The sequence below is a fragment of the Pleurodeles waltl genome, chromosome 3_1 (genome assembly GCF_031143425.1).
Source record: "Pleurodeles waltl isolate 20211129_DDA chromosome 3_1, aPleWal1.hap1.20221129, whole genome shotgun sequence".
NCBI classification, from domain to species: Eukaryota; Metazoa; Chordata; class Amphibia; order Caudata; family Salamandridae; genus Pleurodeles; species Pleurodeles waltl.
In genome coordinates, this window is record NC_090440.1 from 1,598,429,472 (window position 1) to 1,598,446,788 (window position 17,317).

Below are 17,317 nucleotides of genomic sequence, written 5' to 3' on the forward strand. Positions count from 1 at the left end.
ACCAAAACCATCTTACTATGCACAGTATTAGGTGGTTGTTTGAGTAAACTTAAATTTATGTTAATGTTAATGTTAAATGATGGGAAGAGTCTGATCCAGCCTCTTATCCATGTCCTACTCGATTGTGATGTCCACAAGATGAAGAGTGACAATTCTGTTCACATGAAGGGGAGCAGAAGACGATAGCCTTCTCTTTACATTAAATATACAGCTCATGTTGTGTAAGCCGTGGAATATCAAGGATGATTTTGCAATTAGGTGAACAGCCATGTTCAGCTGTATTTCCTTAGAATCTTCAACCCAGAAACCTGGATGTTTGAAAACGTGCAGAACTGACAATATTGGGGAGAATTCACTACTGAAATATAATTGGACTTCAGGTTCTGTACTGTAGGACTGCAGTGGTATTGACCAAATGTTTGTTTAATTAATTAAATTATTATGGACACCTGAATCTATCAAAGTTTTAAGTTAGCGGTATTGTCCATTTAATCCTAACACTCATATAGCTAGAAGGAATGCATAATTCCCTAGCTATTGCAACAGGAGCAGTAAAATTCTATTTGGGGCCTGAAACTGAGAATTGTGCTCATCGTGCTGTCTAACTGTATTACCACTCAGCAACTTCTCTGTTGAGGAAAACATCAAAACTACATTTCCCATAACCACAGAACATAAAACATGTTATTACTTTTTTCCGAGCTAATGAGCAGCATAAAAAATTGCACTCTTGAATCCAAGCTGGTACTTTCTTCTTCCTTGCATTATTTAGATCACTAACCTCTTCCACTCTAGTGGCATAGTTTATTTCTGCTTCTGTTGTCCACCTGAAACTGAAACAGGTTCGAAATTACACAAGCAGCTCAGGACATAATCAAACCATTTAATTACCAATATATTTCTTAATGTCAACCAAAACATCTTTACCAGAAAAAAAGCAAGGATAACTGACTAGCTTACTTGAAAATCACTGGACATTTTAGCTGCCTTTTAAAGAGAAAATATTTCCCAAATCATCCACAGAAATTATTAACATCGACCTGTCACTCTTCATCGGATGAGCAACGTGATTGCTGATCGGCAGAATTATCCTCACCTCCTTCATAACTAGGAAGTTCTACATACTGTGATGCACCCAAAAGCGAGGGTTATGCAAGTTAAATGCATACCGATAACCACACTTGACTTGACTTTAGGAGTAAAACCTCTTGAAGGGGAATTTTTGTCATCCAAACTGGCAACCCCATTATTCCTTCAGATAGCTTTCAACAATGCACTCTTTTTAGTGGTCATCGCAACCCTCTCAGAAGGAGTTCCAAAGCATGAGATGTCAATACCTACTTCTATCATCAACTGTTTAACCCTTGTGTTCAGCGTGGGCGAAGGAACCAGACCAGACAGTTTCTTAATCAAAGTCAGTAAATACTTAACCATCCCACACTTGACTTTTTAGTCATTGCACTATCCACAGTTTCAGCTTCTGGAAACAAAGGTTACAAGAAGGAGAGAATCTAATTTTTAGTCCTGGCAATAATAAAGGTTTATTTGTCAGGGGTAGGCATGCTGCCAGAAATGTCTTAGTCCTAAATATATGTCCCTCTTCTATACAAGTCCATCTGAATAAGGCCGACCCTACATGACGTTGTGAGGAGCTGCAACATAACATATCCTCATTCTTTTCACTACATCGAAACATAGGGTATGACACTGAGTAATTTCAAAATGCTTGCACATTACCATCAGTTTCAGAACCTAAGTGCCACAGGTATAACCAAATGGGTGAAGGAGAGCAACACAGAGAGGGTTAAAAAAGCACATTCGGGAAACAGCTGAAAAACGCACACTGTTTGAAAGGTTCAAATCCTGAACATATTGTACACCTTGTATAAGTCTATCTGAGTAAGACCACATTACATGTCTTACTGAACAAGTGAGTCTGCATGCTCCAAAAGGCACACAGAGTTGAAATATGGGACTCCAACATCTCTTAAAATGACACAGGCTAGAGAGACACCATCAGGAAGAGACAATGGGTCAGATGTACAAAGCATTTTTCAAGTCGCAAAGGGGCCGATTCGCAGAATAGGCCCGTTTGTGACTTGAAAAATGCTTTTTTGGGATGTACAGAGCCTAAACTGCGATTCGGTAACTTGTTACTGAATCACAGTTTGGGTTTTGCAATTTAGTATTAGGAAGGGGCGTGTCAAGGGCTTACCTTCCTAATACCATATCCAAATGATATGTATGATTGTTTTGTGACTGCGAATGCAGTCGCAAAACAATCGCAGTTTGCACCAGTTTCAAACTGGGACCCCCTTCCCCTTTGTGAATGGCAGCAAAAATATTTTTTTCAGAGCAGGCAGTGGTCCCATGGAACACTGCCTGCTCTGAAAAAATGAAAAGAAAACTTTTAATTTTTGATTTTGAAATGCATCTCGTTTTCCTCTAAAGAAAACAGGCTGCAAAAAAAAAAAAAATTAAATGTAAAAGCAGTCACAGACGTGGTGGTCTGCTGTCTCCAGCAGGCCACCATCCCTGTGAGGGCGGCCATTCCCAATGGGATCGCAAATTGCGACCTACCTCATGAGTATTCGAGGTAGGTCATTTGCGACCCCATTGGGAATCGCACACAGTGTAAAGTACACTGTTGTACAACCGGTTTCGTGAGTCGCTAAGACTCGCAGTTTGCGAGTCTCAAAACCGGACCTTTGTACATGTGGCCCAGAGAGAGGATTTGATAGAGAAATAGGATAGACAGCAGTGAAACAGAGAGAAAAGTCACTTTCCCAGGTGACATTTTGGAAACTGGGAGCCCTGTGCTGTTGCCCACCTTGCCCATGCCTTAAAACACTTCTGCTGCTTCTCCGCAGAAGCTATTTTAGATTTGACTGTCTGGGCTCCATTCCTTGCTTAGGTGAACCACTCTGTTTTCCTTAGCACCAGGTTTGTGTGTGTTACAGGTAGAGCAGGATTGCAGTCATTGGGATGCTAGCACCCCACAGGCACAAGAAGTTGGCAGCCAACAAAGACCCCTGTGCAGGCCTGAATCTTTAGTTATAGCCTGTAGTGAGAGCTTCTCATTGGTCGTCCAGGTTGATAATATATATTTTTGTGAGTTATGTGGATAAACAACTGTATTGACTACTCAACCTGCTTAAAAATAAGGCAATAAATAATAATAATAGATGTTGTAAATAATTGTTCTTTTGGAAAGCTTAGCTTTTTTTTTTTGTTCCATTTAGTTATTGAGTGATGCCTTGAAGGAACTTGTGGAAATAAAGCAAGTAAAAGAAAATGTTTTGCAAGTTCACCTTAATGGTAAGTAACCCTTTTAATGCTATAATATTCTAGACAATATTTATTGGAATATATATATATATATATATAATAGTGTACTTTCTCGCCTATATTGTACTGAAATATGTGATCTTAAGCAAAACTTGTTTTGCTTCACTTTGTTCTTCCTGGTCCCAGATTTGTTGCTTCAACTTGGTGGTTTTAAGACAGTTCACAGCAGCTTTGAGCCAGTCATGGGGTATCCTAGGTTTCAATTTCAATATGATCTCTGGATCCATGGACCCACCTGCTAAAATAGCTCTAAACTCACATAAAGCATTAATCTGTTTTTTTTTTTCTTCAGAAATGCGCTTTGAATTTCTGAAATTCACATTGCTGCACCTATCTAGACCACAATTTAAACAACTTTCACTTATGAAAATGCATCCTATCCGCACTAACAGCCCATTATCCTGAGAAAGTCTGTCCGCTAAGGGTACACAAGTTCTAAGCTAAACAGCAAATCATTGACCAAGCAGCTTAGTGTACTTCACCTATCACTTGGAAGTCTTTTTGGTCTATACTTGGTATGTCTTTTGTAAGAGGCAGAGCTCATTCAAACTCATACATATTAAGCCAATTGACATTGTGCAAGCAGTGGGTTGTTTATAGGCAGTACTCTAGGTTACATAGCAGGGTTGTGACTTCATCATTATGTTTGATTTTTCTGAGATGGGCTCAAAGTTTTTATCAAATGTCTAGCTAAAGTCTTATACAGCTGTGGTAGCCTGTTATGTACTTGGATTTGGGATCAGATGCCTTTGTAGCACCTATCTTTAGAGTTATTGTGAGTACAATTCTGTGGAGGCAGAGGCATATACTTCCACATTGGCACATGTCTTTCGCAAGGGCCTGAGAAAAGTTGCCATAATACCAACTTGTAAAAAGACATGTTAGGAGAAGTCCTTATTAAGAGAAGGAGCACAATCTCCTGTCCTATTGGGCTAGATACCTACCGGAACATTTTTTACACATCTAATTGTACATCTTAGACCAGTCTAAACTCTTTTGGAAGATGTCCTGTTGAAATACAGTGGTCTCCAAATTCCTATTAGAAGCAGATGAATTCTTCTGTTGCCTTACACCTTCCAACGCTGTACTGCATTAGTGTGGCTGCAAAAGCCTTCTCTGCTACTCTGCCACCAGAAGTAGAGATAAAACTTTGTCCCATGCTAGGCAAAAGTTTCACTCACAGTTGTACATGGCAGTCATTGTGGGTTTCACTGTTTTCTGCTGTAAAATGTGTCTGGAACATTTGTGGATGCCATTTTTATGAGAGGGCACTTCATGATCTAATAAATGGCTTCTGAATGAGCAGATATGTATACAAGCTTCTCAATGAAACACGAAATTTCATCAGAGAATAAAACATGCTCTGCTCTGCAACCCATAGAGATACTTAATCAATGAAAGATAGCAGCCTGGACAGCTTAGTACTGGCCTCTCTGAATCATCTTTCTATCAGCTCCAGCAGGTAGCCCAATTTAAATTGTACAGTGCTTTAGCAGTAATTTATAACTGATATGCCTAAAGGTAGTGACAAGCTGTAGGGTCAGAGCAGGCTCAACAGAAATTTCAGCTTACATGCTGTAGACTTGTGTACCTTCTTCCTCTGAGCCAAATATGTTTGCTAGACTTGCCTTCAAAGTTTTCCTTTGGGGGAATGGTTAGCACCTTATTGTTCAGTGATCATTAGATGACATCAGCAACCATGTTATAGTCCAAACTTCCATTTATCTGGGCTCTGTTTAACTTGTCATCCATTTGGTAATACAGTGCTTCCCAAATTGGCTGTAAAGCTTTCTTGGAAGAGGGATGTTTCATGATTCTGCCCCTTTATGTGTCTTTGTTCTGAACCCTCTTTGCATGGTTACACAGATTGTCAGCCATCCATGTGTTGTAGAACTATGTCTCCTAAATATTTAATTCCTAAATGTAAGTTACTTAGCTGTGAGCATTGCTTCCTAGTTGAAGTTGGTAAGGAGGCTGTTTGTGAGGACTTAAGCTAGCATACCTATGACTACTTTTTGTGCTTTGTAGTACGTTTTATTGATGGTGTTTGGGATAACTTCCTTTTGGTTCAGTTTGTCATCTAAATTCTAGTGCAGACAAGTACAATTGTGTTTTTGGGGAAACCTTGGTCTCTTTTTCAGCTGCGAATGGTGATCTGCAACTAATAACCTATACCAGTACTAATTATCTCTTTGTGACAGCAATGTGCTTACCCCTTTCGCTGCTAGGCCTTCTACCCCCAAACCTGCGCTGCCCCCCAGTGCTGAGCAAGTTTTTTGGCTATTTGGGGTAGTTTGCACTTAGGCCTCCATACCTTTTTGTTTTGAATGTTGCATCCTTTTTCCAACATCGTGGGGATTCTAAAAAACCCAGTTTTTGTGGATTTCCCTTGAGGAGAATGGGAAAATGGGCAAAATATAGCAACATTTAGAGGTGATTTTTTTTATTTTATTTTATTTTATTTAAAATAGGGAATAAGTGTCTGTTTTTCCCTAAAAATGGCATCCACGAAAGGTTTGATGTACTAAAGTCAAGATCCTCCCAGCTTTCAGGAACATGCAGAGCTGAATCCCCAAAAAATAATTTTGTACCACAGTTTTAGCATGTTTGTAAGAGATAGCCTAGTTGCCCTATTTTAATGCTCTCAACCTGCTTCCAGTTTGTGGTGAAAATCATGGGAAACCCCTGGGTGATCCAGAAAAGCTGTACATTTCTAAAAAGTGGACCACATTTCTTTCATATTTTCAGATCCCTCAAGGTTTTCCCAAGGAAAAAAAACTGTTGAAATAAAGAAATACTAAAAATGAGTGGGAAAAACCGGCATTGTGACCACATGTTCATCTGTAACTTATTGTCACAATGGCCAATTGACAAAAGCAATATACTACTACGTTTGCTAGACCCTTCTGTTTATGGGGATATACAGGGTTTGTAGGTTCTCTAAGAACCCAACATACCCAGAGCCAACAACTGAGCTGCACCGTACAATGGTTTTTGATTGAGTACCAAATATAGACCAATTTGTATAGCGAAAAAGGCAGACTGAAATAATGGATATCAAGGAACCTTATGTATTTGATGCCCTCTGGGTGCATTTTACAATAAATCCCACACTGCCATCAGTGTGCATTTATTGTGCTGAGACATTTGATACCAAACATCCCAGATTTCAGTGTAGCCATTATGGAACTGTAGAGTTTGTGTTTGACAAACTCCCAGACCATATACTATTTATGGCTACTCTGCACTTACAATGTCTAAGGTTTTGCTTAGACACTGTACGGGCATAGTGCTCATGCACATATGCCCTCACCTGTGGAATAGTGCACCCTGCCTTAGGGCTGTAAGGCCTTCTAGAGGGGTGACTTACCTATGGCACAGGCAGTGAGAGGTGAGCATTAGTCATTTTCTCTCCACCAGCACACACAAGCTGTGAGGCAGTGTGCATGTGCTGAGTGAGGGGTCCCCATAGTGGCATAAGACATGCTGCAGCCCTTAGAGACCTTTCCTGGCATCAGGGCCCTTGTTACCAGGGGTACCATTTACAAGGGACTTATCTGTGTGCCAGGCTGAGCCAATTGTGGGAACAAAGGTACAGTTTAGGGAAAGAACACTGGTGCTGGGGCCTGGTTAGCAGGGTCCCAGAACACTTTCAATCATAACTGGCATCAACACTAGGCAAAACGTCAGGGGGCAACCATGCCAAGGAGGCATTTCCTTACGCATTGAATGTTCTGTTGCACAGCAGCCACTGCATCAATTTTCCACTCGAGGAAATGACTGAATCGTTCCAGTTCGGCTGTGCATCGATCGGGGTGTGTCGAATTTTCTGTCGCAAGGCAGGTGCTGCATCTAATTGCCACTGGGGAAGTTGGGCTGCGTCGTTCCGGTTTGGCTGTGCGGCGACTTCTTGGTCGCAAGGCAGGCTGTGCGTAGCCTTTTTGGCCCTGAGACTTCAGAAAACAGGAGGCAAGCTCAATCCAATCCCTTGGAGAGCACTTCTCAGCAAAGTCAGTGGCCAACAGGGCAGCAGTCCTTCTCAGCAAAGCAGTCCAGATGAGTCCTTTAGGCAGCTAGGCAGTTACTCTTGACAGGTTGTGGGGTCAGGACCAGAAGTGTCTGAGATGGTGGGGTCAGAGGCCCTATTTATATACCCCAAAATGCCTCTGAAATGGGGGAGATTTCAAAGAGTGGTTTTGAAGTGCACAAGTTCCCCTTTCAATACAGGTCTGTCTGCCAGGGTCCCAGTAGAGGGTTTGGCAGTCCATTGTGTGAGGGCAGACCACTAGCATTTAAAATGTAAGTTTCAGGCCCTCCATCCTGCCATCCCAGGAAGACCCATTCAGTATGCAGATGCGTGCAGGTGTGACTGAGTATCCTGTGTTTATGGTTGTCTGGGTAAAATGCACAAGGAGCTGTCAACCAGCCCAACCCGAACGTTGATTGGACATGGGCTGTGAGGCACAGATGGATTTTAAGTGCAGAGAAATGCTCACTTTCTAAAAGTGACATTTCTAAAATAGTAATATAAAATCCAACCTCACCAATCAGCAGGATTTTCTATTACCATTCTGGCCATACTAAATATGACCTGGTAACCACTTTCTGATCCGAATCTACCACTCAGGCAGTATAATGAGGGTAGTCTTAAGGCTATCCTATGAAAGGAGCAGGCCTCACAGTAGTGGAAAAATAATTTAGGAGTTTTCCTCTACCAGGACATATAAAACACACAGGTACTTGTCCTGACTTTTACCTGCATAGCACCCTGCCCTTTGGGTTACCTAGGGCCTACCTTAGGGGTGACTTATATGTAGAAAAAGGGCAGTTTAAGGCTGGGAAAAGTACTTTTAAATGCCAAGTCGAAGTGGCAGTGAATCCGCACACCCAGGCCTTGCAATGGCAGGCCTGGGACGTGTGTAAGGGGCTACTTATGTGGGTGGCACAACATTGCTGTAGGCCCACTAAAAGCATTCATTTTACAGGCCCTGGGCACATATAGTGCACTTTACAAGGGACTTACAAGTAAATCAAGTAGGCCAATTGGGAATGAACTAATGTTACCATGTTTAAGGGAGACAGCATATGCACTTTAGCACTGGTTCAGCAGTGATAAAGTGCGCAGAGTCCTAAAACCAGCGAAAACAGTGTTAGAAAAGTGGAGGGAGGCATGCAAAAAGTTGGGGGACGACCACCCTAAGGCTGTCGGGTCTAATAGCTGTGTTGAGTCAGAGGTCAAAATTCAGTTTGTCTTGCAATTAAGGAAAAACCTGACACTATACAGTCTTTAATGTCACAGTAAATCAACCGTACAAACATTTCAAAATATATTTCATTAGTTGAGAAAGCCCATTTTTTGTACTTGTGTGATTGGGGAAAAAAAAAAATCATAAAGACGAAAACAAATCAGAACTCTTTACTTAGTAATGTGCAAAAGATAAATATGCTTTCTGAAACCAGTGGGAAGGTTTTTGGACATTTATTAGAAATTTACTGTCTGTAAATGATAGTGTGCTACCACACCATGCTTTAGTAATATATTTATCAAAGGTGAGTGTTTAAACATAAACTGAGAAACACTCCTGCCTTGTTGGGAATGCTTTTAGTAAACCGAGAGGCAAGCCATGGATCAGTTGTTCCCTACGTGTGGGCTAGATGCTTAATATACATGGAGCAAACATTTTGTCTATTTAAACAAGAGTTTTTTTTTTTTTTTGTGCAGCCAAAATACTGAGCTCACATATTTGAAGGTGCACTTGTATGTGAGAATGAAGAAAAAGGCGACTCTGTAAACTAATTTCCTAGGATCACCCAATTTGAGACCCATTTACGGGTCAAGTATATTACAGTTTGGTTGAGTGGATTATTCAAGTTACTCGACCTGCAGGTCTAATAACATTTTTATAATTTTTTAGGCCTGTGTGCCAATACAAGCGCTACCTCACTGGTGTGGCTGGGCTTAGTGCCACGATTGGAATTGATCAAACCAAGGACAATAAGAGTGCTTGCTTGTGGGGTGGGGGTGCAGAAAGACTGAATTGTCATGAACATATTGGGGGAATGAAAGCCCTTGCCAAAGGGGCCACTCCCCCTCCCTGGTGTTTAGTGGAGTGGATCCCTGCTTGGGGATTGCCCTCCTTAGATGATCCCGAAGCAGGGATCCATTTGGGAAAGGTACTGTTTGATAGGGGAGACTCTACCCTTTTCAACAATACCTCTCTAGTATGGATCATTGGGCTGAAATAGACCTGCAAGCACCGATGCAGAGAAAGTGAAATGAGCCAACCTACTCATTTCACTGACACAAAAGAAACTGCCTCAGGAGATGGGGAAGCTTTTCCCCTTCTCCCAAGGTTGTTTCTTTCAGCAGGGAATCCTTCTGGTACCCGCACTAGGAGTGCCATGTGCGCAGACGTCCCAGAGCTATCCGATGCAAACAAGCACCTTGGCATCGGACAGCTCCCAGCCGTCCGACGCATGGGACAGGTTAATAAAAGAAATTAAAAATATTTATGAACTTTGGGTCCTGTGTAGAGCCAAGGATCGGTCACAGTGAAACTTCACACTTCTTGAACTGTTGCCACCTACCCGAGTGTTAGTTCAGTGTGTACACTACTCTCTATTTCAGAGAGCTGGTGACTTCAATTGTGGTGGTCTTTCACACTAAAAGAGCCTTGGAGCTCGTACCTCTGGCAATGTTTAATTCCTACGCTAGCGGTAACAGCTGCTAGTGTCAAATTACAATGTTGAATTGAATTGCCCATTTGAACAGTACTAGAGCAGCTTCAACAAGAAAGCGTCATGGTGCTGGCCAGCAGGAAAAAATAATTAAAGGAATCCTACTTGCCTACAAAGAGGAAGCTAACTCTTTAGTCTTCTCTTTTTATTTTTTTTATTTTTAAATAATGCTTCTGAATTGAGCATTCTAAGATAAACTGGCAGCTCATTCCGTAACCTGGTGACAAGTATTGAAAAGAAACAACCACTTATTCTGCCTTTTGTTGAATACTGGAACATGAAAAGGCACTGACCAGATGAATGAAGAACTCTTGACGGTTTGTATATGCGGAACCAGTTCCTAAAATAGGCTGGCCTTTTTTCTGGATTACCTTGAATGTGATTAGTAGAACTTTAAACTTAATCCACTCTGATTAGTAAACAGTGAAGTAGCTTTAGGCCTTCCTGTTTGCACATGACATGCAATAACTACCCTCCCATTTCGCCAACAGTATTTGAGTTGTCATTCTAAAGAAGACCTATGAAAAAATAGAACAGATGGTATGGTTTCATTAATCTTGTGTGCAATATTGCTCCCCTTGGCTCAGGTCTGTAGACAAGCCAATGCCATGATTTTGTTGACGCTTCTGCTTAGTCGTACAGCTGTGATGACAGCTGGTTAAAGCTTGTGACCTAGCTTTTCTGAACACTATTAGATATTCTGATGTCACTTAGTTTACTTTGAGGAATACAGAGTTTTCTTCTGTTTTGTATGAAGTCATATTTCCTGTACCAAAAATATAACTGTTCAGTACTTTACCACTACATTTATTACATTTCTTTAAGTTCCTAAAACTGGCATAGGTTAACTGAATGTATTCGTTTGGAAGTGAATTAAGCTGGGCCAGTATGAAAACAAAAGTAATAGGACGCTTGATCCACTTGTGATAATTTTACACTTTCCTTTTTTCATTAAGGTCTGTTGCAGACAAATGACAAAGTAGCTCTCAAGGAAATCACAAGGCAACTCTGTCTTGAAAATGTGGTTGGTGATAAAGTGTTTGTGAGTATATAATGTTTGCAGTTCATTATTTGAGCATAAAGACTTAGGCCTAGCAATTAAAAATGTCAGTAATATATAAAACATATAGTCATACATATGATTTTCGTATTATGTGGGGTTTTTGTTGCACTTTCACTTATTCAAGCTTTTGTCTATTTTTAACCTTGTGCATGATCAATATATCTTTTCTCTTCTCTATCTCTTTAATTTCCCCAACTCACCCAGGCAGTGGAGCAAACAATTCTCCTCTTCATGTGTCAACTAATCTCCTGTTTAGCTATTCCTAATTATTTAATGTTTCCATCCACATTAAAGAATATTTGGGGCTCCCTTTTGTCTGTATTGGCTATAATAGCCTGTTCATTGATCAGGTAACCTGCTTTTATGGTGCTTCACTGAAAAACATATCTTAACTGTAAATTCTATCCTCCGAGAGCACTGGATTGGAATAAGTAATAAATACATAAGGGGCCAAATATGGAATAAACTACCTAGAGGATTTTTAAATGCTGATGATGCCTTCATTTTTGTGATCAAATAGTGTCTTCTCTGTGGCAGTTTTCATGGGTGTGGTGGCAAATCTGCAACTTGTGTGCCTGTGGTGTCTCGAGCACGACCCAAAGTTGTGCCCAGAATGCTGGGCCATTAATCCAAAAGCTTTGAGGTAGCGGTCCCTGAAGGTCCTTGCCGCCTGGCACTCTGCTCTGCAAGAGGAAGGGATCGGTTGCAAGGAAACACTAACCCACACTCCTCCATCAACCCCCCCACCCCCCCCCCACCCCAGTTTGTCATCCCACTCCAAGTCCTCGGGGCAATAGGGCAACTCGTGGCACAAGAAGAAGTTGAAGAAGAGAAAATGTTATTCTACTTCACGCCATCTGTCGGCCGAGGAGGCAAGGGTAAAGGAGCATTATTGTTCTAGGCCTCCGTCCGCAGAGCCTGTTTCTGGGTTGGCTCTGCACCTCCCCAAGTTTCTGGGATTTGGAGGAACCCATGCCCAACTACGATTTTTGGGCCGTCTAACCCTGCTGGAGCGCACTGGGGTCCCTTGGGGTCAGAAGGGGCCCCTCAGGTTTCGCACCTACGACTTCAGCTTCTGCTCCAGGGGGGGCATCCATCGATCTGTTCCTATATCCGAAATGGCGTCAGTCATATCACCTCAATTTACCCTGATGCTGGTTCCGCCATAGAAGCCCCCACGCCACTGTGCCCCTGGGCGGTGTTGACCCCATCCTCACTGCTGACTCTGACACAAAATCGGATCGGTGACATGCAATTCCTTCTCCAACAGGGACCCTGCCCCCTCTGTCGGATCCTGATTCTTATTCTTATGGGTTAGGGTACAGTGAGGAATGGGAGTGGTCGCTGGACCCTGCAGACCCCATGGTCTGGCATACGGACCTGGGAAAAACCAGTGGTCTGGTTGCTTCCCCTGAAACTGCCTTGCTTTCTCCTTTTACTGTGGCTACGGAGAAGAGAGCATTCTATTCTGTGGTGGTGGGAAGAGTGGCAGAGGTCCTGGGCCTCGAGCTGCCTTCGGTGGCAGTCAGGACTAACCTCCTGACAGAGGTGCTTCACCCTGGGGCTTCAGCTTATGAACCCTTATTTTCCTTTAATGAAGCCCTTACTGATGTCCTGATTTGTACCTGGTTCAAATCCAGCATAGGGGCTCCTTGGAACAGGACTATTGCCTGCTGCCATCGACCTTCTCCAACTGACCAAGTGTTCCTGATGCAGCATCACACCCCTGAGAGCTGGGTTATCCAAGCCTCTGCATCCCAGTACCCGTTCCGTTCTGCACCTCCGGATAGGGAATCCAGGAGGCTAGATCAACTTGGGAAGAAGATGTTTTCTCCCGCCAGCCTGGAATTGTGGTTCATAAACACCTCATGCCTTTTCGGCTGTTATTCCCACACGCTGTGGGGTACAGGTGCGCACATGCTGCCACAGGTCCTGGAGAAACACCGGGCTGTACTCTGTCAAGCAGTTGCTGACGGGAGAGGCGTAGCAAAGCTCATGATCCGATGGGGACTGGACAAGACCGACTCATCGGGCAAAGCAGTTGCATCGACAGTGGCCCTGAGCCGCCACGCCTAGTTGAGTACACCTGATTGTTCAGGGGATGTCCAATCTAACCTTATGGACATGCCCTTTATGGCAGTCATCTCTTCGGGGACAAAGCAGACTTGGCGCTTGAGCACTTCAAGTATTCTCATACCACGGCCAGGTCCTTGGGCCTCGCATCTGTCCCTCACTCCCTCAGTCTGCTTTTCGCCCCTTTCGTGGCTACAGAAGGGGTGTCCCGCCATGTCCCCTCCCATCCAGCAACCACACTGCACATGCTGCACAGCCTCTGCTGTCCAGGGCTGCGGGCTCTGTCACCCTCGAGGATCAGGGAACATGCCTAGTCTGACTCTTCTCCCACCAGGTACCAATTGGAGCCAGGATTCACCATCACAAGCCCTGCTGACAATCAATTAAACAAACCTGGGTGGGGGAGAAAGGTCAAAATGGAAAGTCCAGGAGAGAGCTGACACACAAGGCCACAAAGCAAACTCGAATTTTTGTTTCCTGGGGAGTATAAGGCAAAGAACACTTGGTGGCATCATGTCATATCCAAAATGCTGAGAGCAAATACACCTACCTGGGCTAGATACTAAAGGGCAGTTGACTGGGTAGGCCAGAAGCAAGGAATACAGTCACTTGTAAGGGAGCAGAACAGTGTCCTATCCCACAAAGAGGTAAGACTGCTCAGTTGATCAAGCACTCCAGGAGGAAAACTTGAAGAAGGCTCCACAGGAAATTGACAACCTCACACCAATACCAGGATATTTTAAGCCAATGAAGGAGACAAGCCCAGATTGTGTGAGACAAATTAATTCCAGAGGTTACCCACATTGAAGGAAGGACTTAGCCAGTCAAGTGCAGGACCCCCATTAACCCTTGGTTGTGGATAGTTAGAGAACCTGAAGCAAGAAATTAAATGATCCCATCCGTGATCAGGTTTAAGCACTGACCCTTTCCCAGAAAAGTGGCGGTGGGAAGGCACCTAATAAGAAGGGGGAGATGAAGCACCTAAAACCCACATGAAACCATTTGACATAAAAACACAGAATCACAGATGGAATTCACACAAACAACCTTACAGATATGTGGTCCAGCAAAGAAAGCCACTACCTGCAGCTAGACAAACCATGGTGTCCAGAAGGACAGAAATGGTCCTCCCTTGGAGAGATGAAATGTACACCACAGAAGATGAATGCCATGTGTTTTGGCAAAGTGAGATGAGAGTGGGGGAATTGTGCAGACTAGTGGTAAAACCCCAAAGCTCTATAAAGGGGTGTTGTGGACAAAATCCCAAACAACAATGCAACAATTACATCAGTGAGGGTGGGAGAGTTAATCCCAAGTCGAAACCACATGTGAAAAATCAGGGACGTAAACCATAGGCTTCAAGCTCAATAGAGAGTGAGTGGAGACCCCACAGTAAGGCTACTCTTCACACTTAGCGCGTGTACAGTCCCAGCTTACGTCAGAACAAAAGCCTAGAAAATAGCCCTGTATTCCACTAAATCCAAAGAACAAAGGAATGGAAAAAAACCATGGTGGAAAGCAACAACCCTGCACAGAATAGGATGAGGGACACCTCAGGAAACCTCAGCATGAAAATAAAAGTAGTGGCAAGCCAAGCACCTCAAAACAGGTCAGCAGTGAAGAATTTCCAGAGAAAGCCAAACTACAGCCCAATATAGAACATGATGTATAAGGTACCCTGTCAACAACCCTCTGCACCTAACACAAAAGGGAGTGGATAGGAAGGGTCACAGAATGGGAAAGGAAGTCAAAGTCCCCTACCCACAAACACCCTGGCACATCGGACAGCACAGAGCAAATGCTCCTTCCAACCCAATTTGCACAATGCAAAATAGGCCCAGCATGGTCCCAGGACCACCAGGAGTACAGAAGACCGCATACCACAGCACCCTACACAAGTGGTTCCCAATCTTTTAGAACCACGGCCTACTTTTTTAAAGCTGCAAACTTTCATGACTCACCTAGCTTTAATTGACATGAGGTGGGCAGTTTTTTTTTTAATGTAACGAAAGCATCATGTGGTAGTGCACTGTCACTTACAGACAACACATTTTCCATGAAAGGACCACTAGATTTGCAAAGACATACAATTTTACTAATAAAACTATATTGTATACATATGATGTGTGCAAATCAGGTGTCAGTGAATATGTATTGTTTGCGCACCACCAAGTAAAGTATTGTGATTTGTTTTTATCTTATTAAAATCTTCGTTTCCATCACACTTCAGAAATTAACAAAAAAGTTTCATTTTTGCTTTCCTAACTGCTGAATGTTTACAATCATTTCCAGGTATTTACATTTTGATGTGTTTATAAAAAAAAATAAAAAAAATGGTACCCTCCAGCCTTCCCTTTTGAACACCTGTACCCCAGCAAGATTATCACATAATTCACTTTACTTTTCTTTCGTACTTCAAAGTCAGGAGCTTGTAAACTCCAACCCACATGTTTAAAAAACAGAAATTTGTCAGAACACTTAACCTGACTGTTGACCTGTCTTTGAAGCAAATGTGATAAGATAAATGCAGAATTTAAAGGCATCTTTATTCATTACTTAAAGTTTCGCAACCCATCAAAATTGGCTCCAACCCACAGTGTGGGAAACGCTGCCCTACACTAAACACAAAGTGGGATAACTAAAATCATGGATTCCCAATAAACCCCTCTTTCTGCTTTGGGGTGCTCCACCCACGAGTGAGTTGATCGATACCCTGGAGCACAGAAATGGCATTTGCCAAGGATCAATGGAATCCAGTAATACCAGGCAATTTTAACACAATTGGTGCCAAGTGAAGGAAAGTTTTGCAGCAGCTTTGTTCACGTTGTCTAACTGATGGATTGACCTATGTTTGTAGATACAGTATTGGTAATGAGGACACTCACTACTATTTAATGAAGAGCAGCACAAGCAAGATGTCAAACGCGGTCAAGGGATGCCTCAAGCTTGACCCAGAATTAAATCTGCACTCTTCTCTGTCGATCAGCCACTGGTGTAGGCAGTCATTTATCAATGTAGCTGTACTTATGCATGACCTATTAAAGTCTTGTTACCAAAAGCTATGGTATGACATTCTAAAAGTTGACAAACGTGTGCACAAGTTCTCTGCAGCACAGTTCCCAAGTACTTTTGTTCTGTGGGCAGATATTAGCAATTCACGCTGCCCCCTGAGGCGATGGAAGACCTCTCATCAGTTTAAGTTCATACTTTGGATAGAAGAACACATCTAGCACATTCCACAGGTAGCTGAACTAAATGCCTTCTGGTCCTAAACATTTTATGTATTCTTCTGTGGTAACATAGCTCGCTCCAGTAAAATCCAGAAAGAACACCGGGGTACCTATAAGTGGTGCATGCAACGCTATAAAATGCCAAACTCACCATAAAAACAATCAGGTACTGATTTAGGTGTTCTTCAGTGTTTCTCGGTTATTAGATGAGAAGTAGACCAGCCCCTTGGAGAACTAAGGACCATGTTGCGCTGGATTGGAAGGTCCTCTTAACCCTACCACAGACATGAATGGATGTGTCCAAATGGATATTATGATAACTTTGATGCCAGCTATACATCTTAACATGCAGAAGTAAACCTGAATATGCATAGCCTTTCATTGTTTCAGTAACAGTAATATCAGTACGAAGAGGCCTACTCTTTGGGAGAAAGTAACACTTTTCCAACTACTTCATAGATGAGATCTAGAAATATCAGGTTCTGGTGTCGGTCTTGTGGCGGCACCTCCTCTCATACTGAGTAGGCTTGCAACAGCTCCCACGAAAATGGATACTCAGTCTCATGTCTGCACCACCTGTTATGTTCGGAGAAACGCAAGATGAGCACACGCTTGGCACTCTGCACTTACACAAATGCAATTGTTTGTATCACAAAAGATCTTTATGATGGTATTGCTGTGTACGTATCCTCGTCTTTATCAAACCATTGAAGGAAAAGAGTACTTGTACTTTATTTAGGGGCTATGAGGGTGACCTGACAAGAGTATAGGAGGTCCTAACTGCGTCCCTATGAGTGAGCATACAAGCTCTGATCTATCTCTTGGGATGTTTCAGTGTTAGTTTGAGGGCCAATGGATCTATGTA

At 42.7% G+C, this 17,317-nt stretch overlaps 1 protein-coding gene across 7 annotated transcripts in view; it reads left to right on the forward strand.

The window, feature by feature from the left end:
• The window catches only part of ORC4 (origin recognition complex subunit 4), a 217,285-nt gene that overhangs the window by 63,953 nt on the left and 136,015 nt on the right, over window positions 1-17,317 (forward strand). For all 7 annotated transcript variants that reach the window (XM_069225231.1, XM_069225234.1, XM_069225232.1 and 4 more), the window contains 2 exons: window positions 3,243-3,318; window positions 11,043-11,128. In XM_069225231.1, coding sequence (XP_069081332.1) covers window positions 3,243-3,318; window positions 11,043-11,128 — 162 coding nt within the window. The remainder of the gene's footprint in view (window positions 1-3,242; window positions 3,319-11,042; window positions 11,129-17,317) is intronic.